Source organism: Salmo salar, chromosome 03 (assembly GCF_965601325.2).
Source record: "Salmo salar chromosome 03, fSalSal1, whole genome shotgun sequence".
In the NCBI taxonomy this organism is placed as follows: Eukaryota; Metazoa; Chordata; class Actinopteri; order Salmoniformes; family Salmonidae; genus Salmo; species Salmo salar.
In genome coordinates this window covers 21805968-21826858 of record NC_138293.1, presented here as the reverse complement: position 1 = coordinate 21826858, position 20891 = coordinate 21805968, and the positions used below count along the sequence as shown (strand labels likewise).

General features: G+C 47.0%; 1 protein-coding gene across 1 annotated transcript in view; it reads left to right on the top strand.

The window, feature by feature from the left end:
- LOC106599513 (neuropilin-1a) overlaps positions 1-20891 on the top strand; it is a 112960-nt gene that overhangs the window by 9750 nt on the left and 82319 nt on the right. Inside the window, exon 3 of the mRNA XM_014190791.3 lies at positions 12464-12645. Within this exon, the coding sequence (XP_014046266.1) occupies positions 12464-12645 (182 nt within the window). The remainder of the gene's footprint in view (positions 1-12463; positions 12646-20891) is intronic.

The window sequence follows — 20891 nt, the reverse complement described above, 5'->3', positions numbered from 1 at the left end:
AAATGCGTCACAAGTCACAAGAACTGTGTACCAGACCTGGGTTTAAGGATTATTTGAAATAATTTCAAATACTTTGTCTGTGCTTGATTGAACTTGCCTGGCTTTCATAGACCAATAGTATCATAACTGCAAACCCAGCTCATCTGGCACTCCAGGCAGGCTAAAGCAAATGTTCAAGGTAATTGAAAGATTTCAAATAGTGTTTGAACACAGGTCTGCTGTCTACAGCATGTACACAGTCTGTCCCCCTTGACAGTGGCTTTCTCCAGAGTTCACTGTGAATAGTAATATTGTCCTATTACCATGGCAACGTGATGTGTGTGTGTCTGTGTGTGTGTCTGTGCCAACAACAATCATGAGACACTGAGCAACAAACTCAATGAACTAATCAGTTAAAAATAGTGCCTTTTTACTCTGTTTGGATCATGTCATTGTAGCTTCAGGTGATTTCATAGTGGACAGAAAAGACCATAAGGATGCAGGGAGACCTCTTACCGCTGGGGTCAGGGTCCCTTAAGGGGTCAAAGGGGAGTCCGACGGTCACCCAGTTAGTGTCCTCAGGATGAGAGGATGAGCCGATGGTCTATATCACTTCAGCATTGCAGTGGGTGTCTCAAATGACACCCTATTCCATATTTAGTGCACTACTTTTGACTAGGGCGCATAGGGCTCTGGTCAAAAGTAGTGAAATCTATACAGAATAGGGTGCCATTTGAGACTCATCCAGAGTCAGACAGACAGGAAGCCCATCCTCTGGAGCCAGGGTTAGGGTTAGCCGCCCACCAACAGCAGGGACCCTGGTGGATAATAACTCTCTATCACGAGTGGCATGGAGGAATGCCTTGTATCTGCTCCCAACACAAGAACAGGCCCTTAGGCTGACCCCCCAGTCTGTCTGAACTCATAAAGCAGCATTGTTTATAGGAGAGGAGAGGACAGCAGACGTCTTTGATTCTTGACTACTGAGACTCATTCTCAATATGGCTGTGGAGAAGTTGGAGATCAGACCTGCATCACAAATGGAACCCTATTCCTTATATACAGATATACTATCTTAATTTGATCACTCGCTTGTCACAGATTATTTTAGTTTAAAAAGGCTTCTAAAGTTTGTAATTTCCACTTTAAAATGTCAGACTTGGTTTATCCTAACTAAAAATGTAAAAACCCTACACAAGTATATATTAGAATCCACATATTAATTTCCTGTTGATGCAGCTTTATTTTCCTGCTGTGAGAAACTGGTCAAATTAAGATAGGACATCTGTAGTGCTATAAGCCTTATAGACCCTGGTGATAAGTAGTGAACTATACTGTATAGTGAATAGGGTGCCATTTGGGATGGATATCAGGTCCCTCCGGTCACTCTTTTCTCTGTATACATCAATGATGTCGCTCTTACTGCTAGTGATTCTCTGATCCACCTCTACGCAGAAGACATCATTCTGTATACTTCTGGCTATTCTTTGGTCACTGTGTTAACTAACCTCCAGACGAGCTTCAATGCCATACAACTCTCCTTCCGTGGCCTCCAACTGCTCTTAAATACAAGTAAAACTAAGTGCATGCTCTTCAACCGATTGCTGCCCTCCCGTCCAGCATCACTACTCTGGACGGTTCTGACTTAGAATATGTGGACAACTACAAATACCTAGGTGTCTGGTTAGACTGTAAGCTCTCCTTCCAGACTCACATTAAGCATCTCCAATCCAAAATTAAATCTATAATCGGCTTCCTATTTCACAACAAAGCATCCTTCACTCATTCTGCCAAACATACCCTTGCAAACTGACTATCCTACCGATCCTTGACTTCGGCGATATCATTTACAAAATAACCTCCAACACTCTACTCAGCAAATTGGATGCAGTCTATCACAGTGCCATCCGTTTTGTCACCAAAGCCCCATATACTACCCACCACTGCGACCTGTATGCTCTCGTTGGCTGGCCCTCGCTTCATATTCGTCGCCAAACCCACTGGCTTCAGGTCATCTATAAGTCTTTGCTAGGTAAAGCCCCGCCTAATCTTAGCTCACTGGTCACCATAGCAGCACCCACCCGTAGCATGCGCTCCAGCAGGTATATCTCACTGGTCAACCCCAAAGCCTATTCCTGCTTTGGCCGCCTCTCCTTCCAGTTCTCTGCTGCCAATGACTGGAACGAATTGCAAAAATCACTGAAGCTGGAGACTCATATCTCCCTCACTAACTTTAAGCATCAGCTGTCAGAGCGGCTTACATTGCACCTGTACATAGCCCATCTGTAAATAGCCCTCCAACTACCTCATCCCCATATTGTTATTTATGTTTTTGCTCCTTTGCACCCCAGTATCACTACTTGCACATTCATCTTCTGCACATCTATCATTCCAGTGTTAATTGCTAAATTGTAATTATTTCGCCACTATGGCCTATTTATTGCCTTATCTCCCTAATCTTACCTCATTTGCACACACTGTATATATACTTTTCTATTGTGTTATTAACTGTACGTTTGTTTATCCAATGTGTAACTCTGTGTTGTTGTTTGTGTCACACTGCTTTGCTTTATCTTGGCCAGGTCGCAGTTGTAAATGAGAACTTGTTCTCAACTGGCCTACCTGGTTAAATAAAGGTGAAATAAAAAATACATAAAAAAAACTCAACCGCTTGTATTTAGGAAGGGCTATAGGACTATCTATCACCACAGATGGTTATGTATCTATCTGGCCTTCCTCATGTATCTAAACAGAATAAGCAGTGGACTGGAGTACAGCTGCAGTCTAAAAATAAGAGTTACTGCTGTGTGGCTGGCCGGCTGACCATGTGGATGGTATAGAAATATATTATTGGCATCTACAAAATGATCTGCCAGGACAAGCATTAAAATGATCTGCCAGGACAAGCATTAAAATGATCTGCCAGGACAAGCATTAAAATGATCTGCCAGGACAAACATGAATGTCTAGATAACTGTGTTGTTGCTGTGCTATAATATGGATGAAAAAAAGCCTTGATCACCAATCATCATGAGGACTCCAGTCACCATGTTTCCATCTCGGGGTGTCAGACACTACAAGGCTGAAACCAGAGGTGTTTGTGGCCAGCCAGCTACAATCAGAAAGCCCAGTAAGCAGTGCTTTCCTTTCAGAGTATAAGTAACAGCTTGTTCCTCTCCTCCCTGTCTGTCCATCTGTCCAGGATGCGTCCCAAATATAAAGTATTCCCTATATATAGTGCACTACTTTTGAGCAAGGGCCATTTTCCTCTTACCTCTCCCAGGTATATGAGTCTCCTTTCTCAGGATTTAGACATGGGAACACCCTTTAAATGTTTGTTACACCTAAGGGTTACGCTGACTGAGGCATGGGGTATAGATAGTGACACATTTTATGTGGTTGGCCCCATAGGTTCGATTTTACTGTATTTATTTGTTCAATGCCAGAACAGACAGCTATTTGGTTATGTTGTGCTCATTAATAGTGTCTTTCACTGTTTCTGGACACCTTTGGTAGATCTTGTAAAATAACATTCTGTTGTTAAAGAGGTAATGATGGTATATTGTTCTCCGACACCCAGCATGTGATCTACTGTGTGCGGCTGACATTCGCTATGCCATGTCGTGTCCTTAACTTCTCTGGGCTAGGTGGGACGTGACCGTCCCACACTACTCAACAGCCAGTGAAATACCATGGCGCGAAATACAAAACAGCAAAAATCTCATAATTTCATTTTCTAAAAAAAGAACTATTTTACACCATTTTAAAGATAAGACTCTCGTTAATGTAACCACATTGTCTGATTTCAAAAAGGCTTTACGGCGAAAGCATAAAATTAGATTATGTTAGGACATAAACTTCACAAGAAAATCCACACAGCCATTTTCCAAGCAAGGACATGCATCACAAAAAACAAAAGTACAGCTAAAATATTCACTAACCTTTGATGATCTTCATCAGATGGCACTCATAGGACTTCATGTTATACAATACATGTATGTTTTGCTCGATAAAGTTCATATTTATATCCAAAAACAGCATTTTACATTGGCGCGTGATGTTCAGAAAATGTATTCTCACCAAAATTTCCAGTGAATGTGCACATCAATTTACAAAAATACTCATCATAAACATTGATAAAATGTACAACAGTTATTGAAAGAATTATAGATGCACTACTCCTTGACGCAACCGCTTTGTCAGATTTCAAAATAACTTTATGGAGAAAGCACATTGTTCAATATTCTGAGTACATTGCTCAGCCATCGAAGCAGCTACCCGCCAAGTTCTGGCATCAACAAAACTCTGAATTAGTATTATAAATATTCTATTACCTTTGCTGATCTTCGTCAGAATGCACTCCGAGGACTCCTACTACCACAAGAAATGTTTGTTTTGTTCGAAATACTCCATATTTATGTCCAAATACATCAGTTTTGTTCGTGCGTTCAGATCACTATCCAAAGGCATAACGCGCAAGCACAGAACCAGAGACGAAAAGTCAAAATGTTCCATTACCGGTCGTAGAAACATGTCAAACGTTGTTTACAATCAATCCTTAGGGTATTTAACATAAAACGTCGATAATATTCCAACCGGACAATAGCGTATTCATTCAAGAAGAAAAAGAAGGATCGCACATCACCAAGTCCTTTGTCCATAGGCAGTCCACTCATTGACTGAGCTACTATTCTCTGCCCAGTAACAGGAGAATGATGGAAAAACTTTCTGAAGGCTGTTGACAGCCAATGGAAGCCTTAGGAAGTGCAACGTGACCCCACAGACACTGTAGTTTCGATAGGGATTTAAAAGAAGAACTACAATTCTCAGATTTCCACACTTCCTGGTTGGATTTTTCTCAGGTTTTTGCCTGCCATATGACTTCTGTTATACTCACAGACATCATTCAAACAGTTTTATAAAACACTCTGAAGTTTCTATCCAAATCTACTAATAATATGCAAATATTTGACTCTGGGCCCAAGTATTAGGCAGTTTACTCTGAGCACGCTTTTCATCCGAAATCGAAAATACTGTCCCCTATACCCTAAAAAGTTAAGGGAGTCTGTCTATTATCCTCCGCCCATGTGCCTTGTTTAGCTTATAGTCAACTAGGCAAACACGGAGTGGTGTCATAATTAACAGTAATTATGACACCAGTCTTCATACCTGACTGCAGTTTATTGGTCACAGACAGCTTAGGGCATAAATATGTTTCCAATGCTTAAATGAACACTCTGCGTTATAAAATCTATTCATTCTGTTCACAGCAGGCTTTATGTGACCTGTGGGAAGCATTTGAAGTGCCCTCTAGTAAAGCACTAGTGCCTAGCTTACAGTGATGTTATGTACGTATGGCATTTTATTCCTGTGCATCATGCCCCCCTTAGATAGACTTGTAAAAGCAGTGCCATGGGGAGAGAGTATGCAGATGGCTGCACACTTGGGGCTTTCATTGCGCACTGAGACAGCCCTATTAACCAACTGAAACTCTTTCCTCTCGCCCTTGTTAAATAGGAACTTAGGCTATGTTCTGTAGCTGTAGCCTAACTGCCCTCATATTGTCCAGTAGAACACACACACACACACACACACACACACACACACACACACACACACACACACACACACACACACACACACACACACACACACACACACACACACACAGGGAATGACTCCTTCCATCCTCTCTTCTCACTGGGAGAAGTTAAGGCATTAGTTATTCCACTGACCTAGCCACGCTCAGGGTTAATCCAGCCTGCAGTGTCGAGCAGGCTGAATACTGGAAACTGTCGACAGACGGACACACTGTCTCAGCTAGGTCCTGCCTTAGGGCAGAGTAGTGTCTCAAACAGTCAGACATACCACACACTTCTATGAGAATTTGGTCGGGTCGCCCAAAAAGTGACATATTGCAGGTTTAACCAAAGCCTAAAGGACTGTGTGTCCACAGGCATTGAAGGAAGCAAAGGTAATTTCACCGCCTAAAAATAGTAAAGCATCCTTTCAGTTTGCTGCCTATTCTTAATAAACTGTTCTTAGTAAACTGCTGGAGAAGATTGTGTTTGTGTCACGTCCTGGCAAGTATAAGGGTTAATTGGTATTGTAGTTTGGTCAGGACGTGGCAGAGGGTATTTGTTTTATGTGGTTAGGGGTGGTGTGTTTGTTGTAGGGCAGTCGATTTAGGTATTCCCTGGGTTTTTGGGCGCTGTTTGATTTTCATGTACTCTGTTTAGTCTAGTGTGTCTGTTTCTATGTTTGGGTTCATTGGGGTTGGGACTCTCAATCGAAGGCAGGTGTTGTCTATTTGCCTTTGATTGAGAGTCCCATATATGAGGGTGTGTTTGTGTTTGTCTTTTGTGGGAGATTGTTGTGTGCATTGCGTTTGTTTGAGCCTGCAACACTGTTGCCGTTGTGAGTATTGTTTATTGTTTTGTTTTTCTTCAAGTGGATACCTTACCTGTTTTTATCAGGAATAAACATGTGTCCACAATCCCGCTGCATTTTGGTCCTCCTTTCCTCAACACAACGAAATACGTGACAGTTTGACCAAATACAATGCTATTTTTCAGCAAACAAGTTAACTACTGACTTTCAATATGATTAACTACTGATTAATATGATCAATACAAGTGGATGCCAAAGATCCAACACTATTGGAATGCACTCTAGTTGATTGAGTAATAACCTGGGTCATATTACAGGCATTAGTCACAGTTAGAAGCTTCCTTTTGAGAGGACAGCTAGTTGCTAACCAGTCAAGTCACCCAGAAAATAGACCTCTGTTAACATCACACACATTATCAAGCTTTGCAGACATATTATCCATTATCAGTTGCCAGAGCGGAAGAAATCCACTCATGGAATTCACCATGAGGTTAATGGTGACTTTAAAACAGTTATAGTTTAATGGCTGTGATAGGAGAAAACTGAGGATGGATGAACAACATTGTACTTACTCCACAATACTAACCTAATTGACAGAGTGAAAAGAAATAAGCCTGTACACAATAAAAAATATTACAAAACATGTCCTGAATAAAGTTTATATTTGGGGCAAATCCAAAACAAAAAATGACTGAGTACCACGCTCCATATTTTCAAGCATAGGGGTGGCTGAATCATGTTATGGGTATGCTTGTAATCATTAAGGAGTTTTTCAGGATTAAAAAAAGAAGCGGAATGGAACTACTGTAAGCACAGGCAAAATCCTAGAGGAAAACCTGGTTCAGTTTCCTTCCCACCAGACACTGGAAGATGAATTAACCTTTCAGTAGAGCAATAACCTAAAACACAATGTCACGGCTGTCGTAGGAAGGAGAAGCGTACCAAAGTGCAGCATGTGTGTCGTTCCACAGTTTATTTACACTGTGAATCTATGCAATACATAAACAAACTGAAGAACAAAAAAACGCAAAGGTGAAACATACACTACTCAAAAACAATATCCCACAAACCCAGGTAGAGAAAAAAACCTACTTAAGTATGATCTCCAATTAGAGACAACAAGGACCAGCTGCCTCTAATTGGAGATCATCCCAAACAAAACCCAACATAGAAATACAAAACTAGAACATGACAACATAGAAAAACTAAACTAGAAGAAAAAAAAACCTGTCACGCCCTGACCTACTCTACCATAGAAAATAACATCTTTCTATGGTCAGGACGTGACAAAGAAAGGGAGGGTAGGGTGGGTAACTACTGTCTATGGCGGCTCTGGTGCAGTACACATAAACTTCTCATCCCGCGGATCCTCCAACAGAGGAGGCGGCTCCGGTTCGGGGCGTAACCCCCGCTCCGCCGGCTGATCCCTCTGCTTCTGTGCCACCGGACTGTGGATCGTCATCGGAGGAACTGGACTGTAGATCATCGCCAGAGGCTCCGGGCTGCAGGCTGCCGCCGGAGGCTCCGGGCTGCCGGAGGCTCCGGGCTGCCGGCCGCTCCGGGCTGGGGAACGCCGCCGGAGGGTCCGGACTGGGGAACGTCGCCGGACTGTGGCCCGTCTCAGGAGGTTCCGGACTGCGGCCCGTCTCAGGAGGTTCCGGACTGGGAACTGTCGCTGGAAGCTCTGGACTGGGAATGCGCACTGGAGGCCTGATGCGTGGGGCTGGCACAGGTGGCGCCAGACTGGTAACACGCACCTCAAGGCGAGTGCGGGGAGCAGGAACAGGACACCCCGGACTGGGCAGCCGCACTGGAGACCTGATGCGTGGGGCTGGCACAGGTGGCGCCAGACTGGTGACACGCACCTCAGGGCAAGTGCGAGGAGCAGGCACAAGGCGTATCAGGCTGGATAGACTCACTGGAGGCCGGGTACGTGGGACAGGCACAGGATATACTGGACCATGGAGGCGCACTGGAGGTCCCGAGCGTATAGCTGGCACAACCCGTCCTGGCTGGATGCTTACTTCCGCCCGGCAAATGCGGGGAGCTGGCATAGGACGAACTGGGCTGTGAATACGCACTGGCGACACAGTGCGCAGCGCCGGCGCAGGATATCCTGGACCGAGAAGGTGAACTGGAGACCAGGAGCGCTGAGCTGGCACCACCCTTCCTGGCTGAATGCTCAACCTAGCTCGGCAAATGCGGGGCGCCGGCACAGATCGCACCGGGCTGTGAATCACTGCATAACACGGTGCTTGCTTCTTCACTCGCTCCCCACAGTAAGCACGGGGAGTTGGCTCAGGTCTCCACCCTGACTCTGCCAATCTCCCCGTGTGCCACCCCCCCCCCCCCCCCCCCCCACAAATATATTTGGGGGTGCCTCTCGTGCTTCCGTCGTTGCCGTGCTAGTTCCTCGTAACGTTGCCGTTCCTACCTCGCTGTCTCCACCTGCTTCCATCGCAGGGTCTTGTCCCCTGCCATTACCTCCTCCCAGGTCCAGGACGTCCTCCACTCTTTCCTCTCCCGGGCCCAGGATCCCTGCTCCTCCTGGGCACGCTGCTTGGTCCTTTTGTGGTGGGAGATTCTGTCACAGCTGTCGTAGGAAGGAGAAGCGGACCAAAATGCAGCGTGTATGTCGTTCCACATTTTATTTACACTGTGAAACTATGCAATACATAAACATAAACCTAAGAACAACAAACCGTGACGCATAGGTGAAACATACACTACTTAAAAACAATCTCCCACAAACCCAGGTAGAAAAAAACCTACTTAAAGTAGGATCTCTAATTAGAGACAACGTGGACCAGCTGCCTCTAATTGGAGATCATCCCAAACAAAACCCAACATAGAAATACAAAACTAGAACATGACAACATAGAAAAACTAAACTAGAAAAAAAAAACTGTCACGCCCTGACCTACTCTACCATAGAAAATAACATCTTTCTATGGTCAGGACGTGACACACAAGGCCAAATCTACACTTGAGTTGCTTACCCAGAAGACAGTGAATGTTCCTAAGTGGCAGAGTTACAGTTAAATCTGCTTAAAAATCTAGGGCAAGACTTGAAAATGGTTGCCTAGCAATGATCAACAACCAATTTGACAGAACTTGAAGATTTTTGAAAAGAATAATGTGCAAATATTGTACAATCCAGGTGTGCAAAGCTTTTAGAGACATACCCAGAAAGACTCATAGCTTTAATCGCTGCCAAAGGTGATTCTAATATGTATTGACTCAGGGGTATGGAAATGAGATACTGTATTTAATTTCAATACATTTGCAAACATTTCTAAAAACATGTTTTCACTTTGTCATTATGGGGTATTGTGTGTAGACTGGTGAGAAAAAACATCTATTTAATTCATTTTGAATTCAGGCTGTAAGTCAAGGGATATAAATACTTCCTGAAGGCACTGTAGCTAGCTAATAACCAGACTTTTTTAATAGAATACTTTTCCAGAGACTTTCAAAACTTTCAAAACAACAAACCGAGCTCTCCTTTGTTCTGGGTTCAACATGTGACGTACTGAATGTGGGTGTGATGATGAGTCTTGATATGACCTACAAATATACAGGGAGTGAGTTCATGGTTCTCACAGCCTAGCTAACAGTCTAACTAACATCGTTGGTATAGACAAGAGAGACACTCACAGGACAAACTCACTCTGTCACTCCCCGGCCCTAAAAATAGATGCAACCCTACAAATGGTGTGTCTTAGAACAGAATGTAACATTGTGCCTCCCTGCTGGTGGAGACAGAAACAAATGGGTTTTCTTTCCCTCTCCTCCCACCCCTACTCCTTTAGTAGTTCAGTTGTGCCAACCCCATCTTTCCCTCTCCTCCCACCCCCACTCCTTTAGCAGTTCAATTGGGCCAACCCCATTTTTCCCACTCCCTTCCCATAGGTTTTTTTGTAGGCTTTATTTATTCGCACCAAAGAAAAGAAGTGAAAGGCATAACAGTACAGATTAAAAACACAGGTAAAAACGGTGTGCTGGTGAGGTTGTAAGCCAAAAAGGGCTTATATGAAAACCACACCACAAATATAAGTACAAAAAAATGTCAGTAGTTTGTTCAATCAGTTAAACAAAGCATACTCATTATAATTGTACATGATGTACTCAGTATACAAGAAAAAACATGTTTGATTATGTGTGTGTGTGCAAGTATGTGAGTGTGACAGTTAGGCTATATGGAGGCAGCCAGGCTACATACAGGCAGCCAGGCTACATACAGGCAGCCAGGCTACATACAGACAGCCAGGCTACATACAGACAGCCAGGCTACATATAGGCAGCCAGGCTACATATAGGCAGCCATGCAAAAAGTGGAGAGGTGGAACCCTTTATTGGTGTTCTTTAACCCACCCGAGGATGGGAACTTTTTCTTGAGAGTGGAACAGAGACAGCTGTCGTCATCATCAAGCCTGCTTAGACACAGCAGTCATGGGATTGGAAAGAGACAACTATACAGGATTCATAAAATGCTGAACTGTGTTCACATTGAGAGTTCATTTTCATTTTTGTCATTTAGCAGACGCTCTTATCCAGAGCGACTTACAGCAGTGAATGCATACATTTCATACAATTTCATACATTTTTTTTTTTTCTGTGCTGGCCCCCCGTGCGAATCGAACCCACAACCCTGGCGTTGCAAACACCATGCTCTACCAACTGAGCTACATGTGGCTAGAGTAGATACTATTAGTCCACATGTCCAGGCCGTTATTGGAAATAAGAATTTGTTCTTAATTGGCCTACCTGGTAAAAAATAAAAAAGGTTAAATAACTAAAATAAATAAATGTGTTAGCAGTCTGGTTTAAACAAAGAAACCCAAACCCAGAGAGCTCAGCTGAGAACCCAATTACACACACACACACACACACACACACACACACACACACACACACACACACACACACACACACACACACACACACACACACACACACACACACACACACACACACACACACACACACACACACACACACACACACACACACAGGTTCCTGAGAATCAAACTCCTGGGCAAACTGATGAAGTAGCTGTGTGTAAAGCCTAGGATATGGCACCCTATTGCCTTCAGAAAATATTCATACCCTTGGACTTTTTCCACATTTTGTTGTGTTACAGCCTTAATTGAAAATGGATTCAATTGAGATTTTGTTTCAATTCGGTTTTTAGATTTTTTTACAAATTAATAAAAAATGAAAAGCTGAAATGTCTTTAGTTAATAAGTATTCAACCCCTTTGTTATGGCAAGCAGAAATAACTTCATCAAAGTATTTGGAAGGTCCCTCAATGGAGCAGTGAATTTCAAACACAGATTCAACCACAAAGACCAGGGAGGTTTTCCAATGCCTTGCAAAGAAGGGCACCTATTGGTAGATGGGTAAAAAAAAAGGAGACATTAAATATCCCTTTGAGCATGGTGAAGTTATTCATTACACTTTGGATGGTGTATCAATGCATCCAGTCACTAGAAAGATACAGGCGCCCTTCCTATCTCAGTTGCCAGAGAGGAAGGAAACCGCTCAGGGATTTCACCATTATGCTAATGGTGACTTTAAAACAGCTACAGAGTTTAATGGATGTGATAGGAGAAAACTGAGGATGGATCAACAACATTGTAGTTACTCCACAATACTAACCTAAATGACAGAGTGAAAAGAAGGAAGCCTGTACACAATACAAATATTCCAAAACATGCATCATGTTTGCAATAAGGCACGAAAGTAAAACTGCAAAAAATGTGGCAAAGAATTGAACTTTATGTCCTGAATACAAAGTGTTATGTTTAGGGCAAATCCAACACAACACATCACTGAGTACCACACTTCATATTTTCAATCATGGTGGTGGCTGCATCATGTTATGACCATGACGCAGCCATGCTCAAAAGCAACCTCACCATACCACTCTATGAACATGTATTTTCCTTACTTGCAGTAGGTTGAGGCCCAGTGCTGTGGACAAACCTCCAAACCTAAATAATGATCTATTTCACTATTGTTTAGCTATTGTTTAGCTACTGCAGCAGTGTTGTACAATAAGTAAGTCTTACACCCCTCTCTGTGTCGTCAGGTATGACTATGTGGAGGTGTTTAACGGTGGGGATGAGCAGGCTCCGACCCTGGGGAAGTTCTGTGGGAAGATAGCCCCCTCCCCCATCATCTCCAGCGGCAGCCAGCTCCTAATCAAGTTTGTGTCCGACTACGAGTCACCCGGGGCTGGATTCTCAGTGCGCTACGAGGTCTTCAAGACAGGTCAGCCTCTTTGGATACGGTGTTGAACCGTTTCTAAAGTATTTCTTACTATTATGTGTTATTACTTGTTTCACTCTGTTCAGATACAGACAAGGGTGAATCCTAACTTCCACCTAAGAGGAATTTTCACTTAGTCATGCATTGACGGCAATGGGAGACTAAGGGCCAGTTAGGATTCGCAGCTAAGAGGCTAAATCTTTTGTTCAAGGTCTTACAAACTGAAGTTAAAGCTACTTCATCCTTTCCTATACAACTAGCGTCAGTACTGTAGGTCACCCTTGTTGAAGCCAAATGAACCCAGGGACCCAGAGTCCCCTGTTCTCTGAATGGCCCCTCGGGGGGCAGGATGCAGGACAGGGAGAGTACTGTAAACATTCATATCAGCCTTTAAAGGAAGGAACCCCATTCCCATATCCTTTATCCAATCCCTATTAGCCCGGCCAGTCTCTCTCTATCCAGCTGACTGAGAGCCAATGAGGACAGATCTGATAAGGAAGGTCCAACACACACTGACTCTCCTGAAAAGACCCCTCTCTACTACTCTTGGAACCAATGGTGGCCAGGTTCATTGTAATGGCTGGAATGGAATGGAAAGGTATCAAACACATCCAACACACGGAAACCATGTGTTTGATACCTTTTCATTCCATTCCAGTCATGACAATGAGCCCATCCTCCGATTTCTTCCTCTATCGGTCATCACTGCTTGGAACCCATTACCTGGCTGTCTGAGTCTCTGCCTGTATCTCTCCCGTCCACGCCTGGTGCTTGTGGTTGTTAGAGAATGGGGATGGATGCAGTACGAGCAGGTTTCCTGTTGTTGCTAAGTCTTCCTGCTGAGTCGTTCCTGCTGCCGTTTGGCTCTAGAAGTGCTAGTGGGAGAAGCTGGGACTTTTCCACTGTAGCAGCCAGTAAGGACAGGTGCAGGAGACCCCAGTGAGAGAGAGAGACAGAGGCACAGAGAGAGAGAGAGACAGAGGCACAGAGAGAGAGAGAGAGAGAGAGAGAGAGAGAGAGACAAAGACAGAGACAGACAGACAGACAGACAGACAGACAGACAGACAGACAGACAGACAGACAGACAGACAGACAGACAGACAGACAGACAGACAGACAGGGAGGGAGGGAGGGAGGGAGGGAGGGAGGGAGGGAGGGAGGGAGGGAGGGAGGGAGGGAGGGAGGGTACGAGACGGGTGCAGGAGACCCCAGCGAGAGAGAGAGACAGAGAGAGAGAGAGAGAGAGACAAAGACAGACAGACAGACAGACAGACAGGGAGGGAGGGAGGGAGGGAGGGAGGGTACGAGACGGGTGCAGGAGACCCCAGTGAGAGAGAGAGACAGAGACACAGAGAGAGAGAGAGAGAGAGAGAGAGAGAGACAAAGACAGACAGGGAGACAGACAGGGAGACAGACAGGGAGTGAGGGTGGGGAGGGGGGGTACCAGACAGGTGCGGTAGCCCCAGGCTCATTTAGTTAATGCACAGTTTATCCTTGGACGCTCAGGGGTGACCTGCACATTAGATGAATGCTCTGGCAAAGAGAGGCTGAATCTGAATCTAGGACAGGGGTGTTGGGGGGGGGGGGGGGGGGGGGGGGTGTTAGAAAGACGAATGTAGGTCCTCTTAACAAAGGGTGCACCCTGAATGGCACCCTATTCCCTATATAATGCACTGTTTTAAAAAAAGTAGTAGGCAAAAGTAGTGTACTATATCGGTAATAGGGTACAATTTGGAAGGCATACAAGTAATAATGCACTGTTTTAAAAAAAGTAGTAGGCAAAAGTAGTGTACTACATCAGGAATAGGGTACAATTTGGAAGGCATACAAGTAATAATCATTTCTACTGTTACACACGTGTGTAAGTCCCCCTGAGACACCCACAGGGAGTGGGGTCACAGCCAGGATCACCATTGTCCAGCACCCCTGGAGGAATTAGGGTTAGTGCCATGCTCAAGGGCACAGCAACAGATTCTTCACCTTGTCGGCTCCTGTATTTGAACCAGCGACGTTTCGGTTACTGGTTCAACACTCTAACCTCGAGGCTACCTGCCATATGTATGACTTAAAAATTGCGCCTGCATTGGCCTGCCTATATAATCCCATGACATATTACATTCCACTCTTGCCACATTTAAAATACATTACAGTCAGAAAAGCATCTATGGCTCTTCCCTCTACGGCTCTGCTCCCTCTACGGCTCTGCTCCCTCTATGGCTCTGTTCCCTCTATGGCCCGGTTCCCTCTATGGCCCTGTTCCCTCTACGGCTCTGCTCCCTCTATGGCTCTGTTCCCTCTATGGCTCTGTTCCCTCTATGGATCTGTTCCCTCCACGGCTCTGCTCCCTCCACGGCTCTGCTCCCTCTACGGCTCTGTGTCCTCTATGGAACCTCTATGGCTCTTCTCCCTCTATGGCTCTTCTCCCTCTATGGCTCTGCTCCCTCTATGGCTCTGCTCCCTCTATGGCTCTGTTCCCTCTATGGCTCTGCTCCCTCTATGGCTCTGTTCCCTCTATGGAACCTCTATGGCTCTGCTAACACTATGGCTCTGTTCCCTCTATGGCTCTGTTCCCTCTATGGCTCTGCTCCCTCTATGGCTCTGTTCCCTCTATGGAACCTCTATGGCTCTGTTCCCTCTATGGAACCTCTATGGCTCTACTCCCTCTATGGCTCTGCTCCCTCTATGGCTCTGTTCTCTCTGTGGCTCTGTTCCCTCTATGCAACCTCTATGGCTCTGCTCCCTCTATGGCTCTGTTCCCTCTATGGAACCTCTATGGCTCTGCTCCCTCTATGGCTCTGTTCCCTCTATGGAACCTCTATGGCTCTGTTCCCTCTATGGCTCTGTTCCCTCTATGGAACCTCTATGGCTCTGTTCCCTCTATGGAATCTCTATGGCTCTTCTCCCTCTATGGCTCTGCTCCCTCTATGGTTCAGCTCCCTCTATGGCTCTGCTCCCTCTATGGCTCTGTTCCCTCTATGGCTCTTCTCCCTCTATGGCTCTGCTCCCTCTATGGCTCTGTTCCCTCTATGGCTCTGCTCCCTCTATGGCTCTGTTCCCTCTATGGAACCTCTATGGCTCTGCTCCCTCTATGGCTCTGCTCCCTCTATGGCTCTGTTCCCTCTATGACTCTGCTCCCTCTATGGCTCTGTTCCCTCTATGGAACCTCTATGGCTCTGCTCCCTCTATGGCTCTTCTCCCTCTATGGCTCTGCTCCCTCTATGGCTCTGTTCTCTCTATGTCTCTGTTCCCTCTATGAAACCTCTATGGCTCTGCTCCCTCTATGGCTCTGCTCCCTCTATGGCTCTGTTCTCTCTATGGCTCTGTTCCCTCTATGGAACCTCTATGGCTCTGTTCCCTCTATGGAACCTCTATGGCTCTGCTCCCTCTATGGCTCTGCTCCCTCTATGGCTCTGTTCTCTCTGTGGCTTTGTGTCCTCTATGGAACCTCTATGGCTCTGTTCCCTCTATGGCTCTTCTCCCTCTATGGCTCTGCTCCCTCTATGGCTCTGTTCACTCTATGGCTCTGCTCCCTCTATGGCTCTGTTCCCTCTATGGAACCTCTATGGCTCTGCTCCCTCTATGGCTCTGCTCCCTCTATGGCTCTGCTCCCTCTATGGCTCTTCTCCCTCTATGGCTCTGTTCCCTCTATGGAATCTCTATGGCTCTGCTCCCTCTATGGCTCTGTTCCCTCTATGGAACCTCTATGGCTCTGTTCCCTCTATGGCTCTGTTCCCTCTATGGAACCTCTATGGCTCTGTTCCCTTTATGGAACCTCTATGGCTCTTCTCCCTCTATGGCTCTGCTCCCTCTATGGCTCAGCTCCCTCTATGGCTCTGCTCCCTCTATGGCTCTGTTCCCTCTATGGCTCTTCTCCCTCTATGGCTCTGCTCCCTCTATGGCTCTGTTCCCTCTATGGCTCTGCTCCCTCTATGGCTCTGTTCCCTCTATGGAACCTCTATGGCTCTGCTCCCTCTATGGCTCTGCTCCCTCTATGGCTCTGCTCCCTCTATGGCTCTGTTCCCTCTATGACTCTGCTCCCTCTATGGCTCTGTTCCCTCTATGGAACCTCTATGGCTCTGCTCCCTCTATGGCTCTGCTCCCTCTATGGCTCTGCTCCCTCTATGGCTCTGTTCTCTCTATCGCTCTGTTCCCTCTATGAAACCTCTATGGCTCTGCTCCCTCTATGGCTCTGCTCCCTCTATGGCTCTGTTCTCTCTATGGCTCTGTTCCCTCTATGGAACCTCTATGGCTCTGTTCCCTCTATGGAACCTCTATGGCTCTGCTCCCTCTATGGCTCTGCTCCCTCTATGGCTCTGTTCTCTCTGTGGCTTTGTGTCCTCTATGGAACCTCTATGGCTCTGTTCCCTCTATGGCTCTTCTCCCTCTATGGCTCTGCTCCCTCCACGGCTCTGCTCCCTCTACGGCTCTGTGTTCTCTATGGAACCTCTATGGCTCTTCTCCCTCTATGGCTCTTCTCCCTCTATGGCTCTGCTCCCTCTATGGCTCTGCTCCCTCTATGGCTCTGCTCCCTCTATGGCTCTGTTCCCTCTATGGCTCTGCTCCCTCTATGGCTCTGTTCCCTCTATGGAACCTCTATGGCTCTGCTAACTCTATGGCTCTGTTCCCTCTATGGCTCTGTTCCCTCTATGGCTCTGCTCCCTCTATGGCTCTGTTCCCTCTATGGAACCTCTATGGCTCTGTTCCCTCTATGGAACCTCTATGGCTCTACTCCCTCTATGGCTCTGCTCCCTCTATGGCTCTGTTCTCTCTGTGGCTCTGTTCCCTCTATGCAACCTCTATGGCTCTGCTCCCTCTATGGCTCTGCTCCCTCTATGGCTCTGTTCCCTCTATGGAACCTCTATGGCTCTGCTCCCTCTATGGCTCTGCTCCCTCTATGGCTCTGCTCCCTCTATGGCTCTGTTCCCTCTATGACTCTGCTCCCTCTATGGCTCTGTTCCCTCTATGGAACCTCTATGGCTCTGCTCCCTCTATGGCTCTGCTCCCTCTATGGCTCTGCTCCCTCTATGGCTCTGTTCTCTCTATGGCTCTGTTCCCTCTATGAAACCTCTATGGCTCTGCTCCCTCTATGGCTCTGCTCCCTCTATGGCTCTGTTCTCTCTATGGCTCTGTTCCCTCTATGGAACCTCTATGGCTCTGTTCCCTCTATGGAACCTCTATGGCTCTGCTCCCTCTATGGCTCTGCTCCCTCTATGGCTCTGTTCTCTCTGTGGCTTTGTGTCCTCTATGGAACCTCTATGGCTCTGTTCCCTCTATGGCTCTTCTCCCTCTATGGCTCTGCTCCCTCCACGGCTCTGCTCCCTCTACGGCTCTGTGTTCTCTATGGAACCTCTATGGCTCTTCTCCCTCTATGGCTCTTCTCCCTCTATGGCTCTGCTCCCTCTATGGCTCTGCTCCCTCTATGGCTCTGCTCCCTCTATGGCTCTGTTCCCTCTATGGCTCTGCTCCCTCTATGGCTCTGTTCCCTCTATGGAACCTCTATGGCTCTGCTAACTCTATGGCTCTGTTCCCTCTATGGCTCTGTTCCCTCTATGGCTCTGCTCCCTCTATGGCTCTGTTCCCTGTATGGAACCTCTATGGCTCTGTTCCCTCTATGGAACCTCTATGGCTCTACTCCCTCTATGGCTCTGCTCCCTCTATGGCTCTGTTCTCTCTGTGGCTCTGTTCCCTCTATGCAACCTCTATGGCTCTGCTCCCTCTATGGCTCTGTTCCCTCTATGGAACCTCTATGGCTCTGCTCCCTCTATGGCTCTGTTCCCTCTATGGAACCTCTATGGCTCTGTTCCCTCTATGGCTCTGTTCCCTCTATGGAACCTCTATGGCTCTGTTCCCTCTATGGAATCTCTATGGCTCTTCTCCCTCTATGGCTCTGCTCCCTCTATGGTTCAGCTCCCTCTATGGCTCTGCTCCCTCTATGGCTCTGTTCCCTCTATGGCTCTTCTCCCTCTATGGCTCTGCTCCCTCTATGGCTCTGTTCCCTCTATGGCTCTGCTCCCTCTATGGCTCTGTTCCCTCTATGGAACCTCTATGGCTCTGCTCCCTCTATGGCTCTGCTCCCTCTATGGCTCTGTTCCCTCTATGACTCTGCTCCCTCTATGGCTCTGTTCCCTCTATGAAACCTCTATGGCTCTGCTCCCTCTATGGCTCTGCTCCCTCTATGGCTCTGTTCTCTCTATGGCTCTGTTCCCTCTATGGAACCTCTATGGCTCTGTTCCCTCTATGGAACCTCTATGGCTCTGCTCCCTCTATGGCTCTGCTCCCTCTATGGCTCTGTTCTCTCTGTGGCTTTGTGTCCTCTATGGAACCTCTATGGCTCTGTTCCCTCTATGGCTCTTCTCCCTCTATGGCTCTGCTCCCTCTATGGCTCTGTTCACTCTATGGCTCTGCTCCCTCTATGGCTCTGTTCCCTCTATGGAACCTCTATGGCTCTGCTCCCTCTATGGCTCTGCTCCCTCTATGGCTCTGCTCCCTCTATGGCTCTTCTCCCTCTATGGCTCTGTTCCCTCTATGGAATCTCTATGGCTCTGCTCCCTCTATGGCTCTGTTCCCTCTATGGAACCTCTATGGCTCTGTTCCCTCTATGGCTCTGTTCCCTCTATGGAACCTCTATGGCTCTGTTCCCTTTATGGAACCTCTATGGCTCTTCTCCCTCTATGGCTCTGCTCCCTCTATGGCTCAGCTCCCTCTATGGCTCTGCTCCCTCTATGGCTCTGTTCCCTCTATGGCTCTTCTCCCTCTATGGCTCTGCTCCCTCTATGGCTCTGTTCCCTCTATGGCTCTGCTCCCTCTATGGCTCTGTTCCCTCTATGGAACCTCTATGGCTCTGCTCCCTCTATGGCTCTGCTCCCTCTATGGCTCTGCTCCCTCTATGGCTCTGTTCCCTCTATGACTCTGCTCCCTCTATGGCTCTGTTCCCTCTATGGAACCTCTATGGCTCTGCTCCCTCTATGGCTCTGCTCCCTCTATGGCTCTGCTCCCTCTATGGCTCTGTTCTCTCTATGGCTCTGTTCCCTCTATGAAACCTCTATGGCTCTGCTCCCTCTATGGCTCTGCTCCCTCTATGGCTCTGTTCTCTCTATGGCTCTGTTCCCTCTATGGAACCTCTATGGCTCTGTTCCCTCTATGGAACCTCTATGGCTCTGCTCCCTCTATGGCTCTGCTCCTTCTATGGCTCTGTTCTCTCTGTGGCTTTGTGTCCTCTATGGAACCTCTATGGCTCTGTTCCCTCTATGGCTCTTCTCCCTCTATGGCTCTGCTCCCTCCACGGCTCTGCTCCCTCTACGGCTCTGTGTTCTCTATGGAACCTCTATGGCTCTTCTCCCTCTATGGCTCTTCTCCCTCTATGGCTCTGCTCCCTCTATGGCTCTGCTCCCTCTATGGCTCTGCTCCCTCTATGGCTCTGTTCCCTCTATGGCTCTGCTCCCTCTATGGCTCTGTTCCCTCTATGGAACCTCTATGGCTCTGCTAACTCTATGGCTCTGTTCCCTCTATGGCTCTGTTCCCTCTATGGCTCTGCTCCCTCTATGGCTCTGTTCCTTCTATGGAACCTCTATGGCTCTGTTCCCTCTATGGAACCTCTATGGCTCTACTCCCTCTATGGCTCTGCTCCCTCTATGGCTCTGTTCTCTCTGTGGCTCTGTTCCCTCTATGCAACCTCTATGGCTCTGCTCCCTCTATGGCTCTGCTCCCTCTATGGCTCTGTTCTCTCTATGGCTCTGCTCCCTCTATGGCTCTGTTCCCTCTATGGAACCTCTATGGTTCTGCTCCCTCTATGGCTCTGTTCCCTCTATGGCTCTGTTCCCTCTATGGCTCTGTTCCCTCTATGGCTCTATAACCTCTATGGATCTCTATGGCTCTGCTCCCTCTATGGCTCTGTTCCCTCTATGGCTCTGTTCCCTCTATGGAACCTCTATGGCTCTGCTCCCTCTATGGCTCTGCTCCCTCTATGGCTCTGTTCCCTCTATGGCTCTGTTCTCTCTGTGGCTATGTTCCCTCTATGGAACCTCTATGGCTCTGCTCCCTCTATGGCTCTGCTCCCTCTATGGCTCTGTTCTCTCTGTGGCTCTGTTCCCTCTATGGAATCTCTATGGCTCTGCTCCCTCTATGGCTCTGCTCCCTCTATGGCTCTGTTCCCTCTATGGCTCTGTTCCCTCTATGGAATCTCTATGGCTCTGCTCCCTCTATGGCTCTGTTCCCTCTATGGAACCTCTATGGCTCTGCTCCCTCTATGG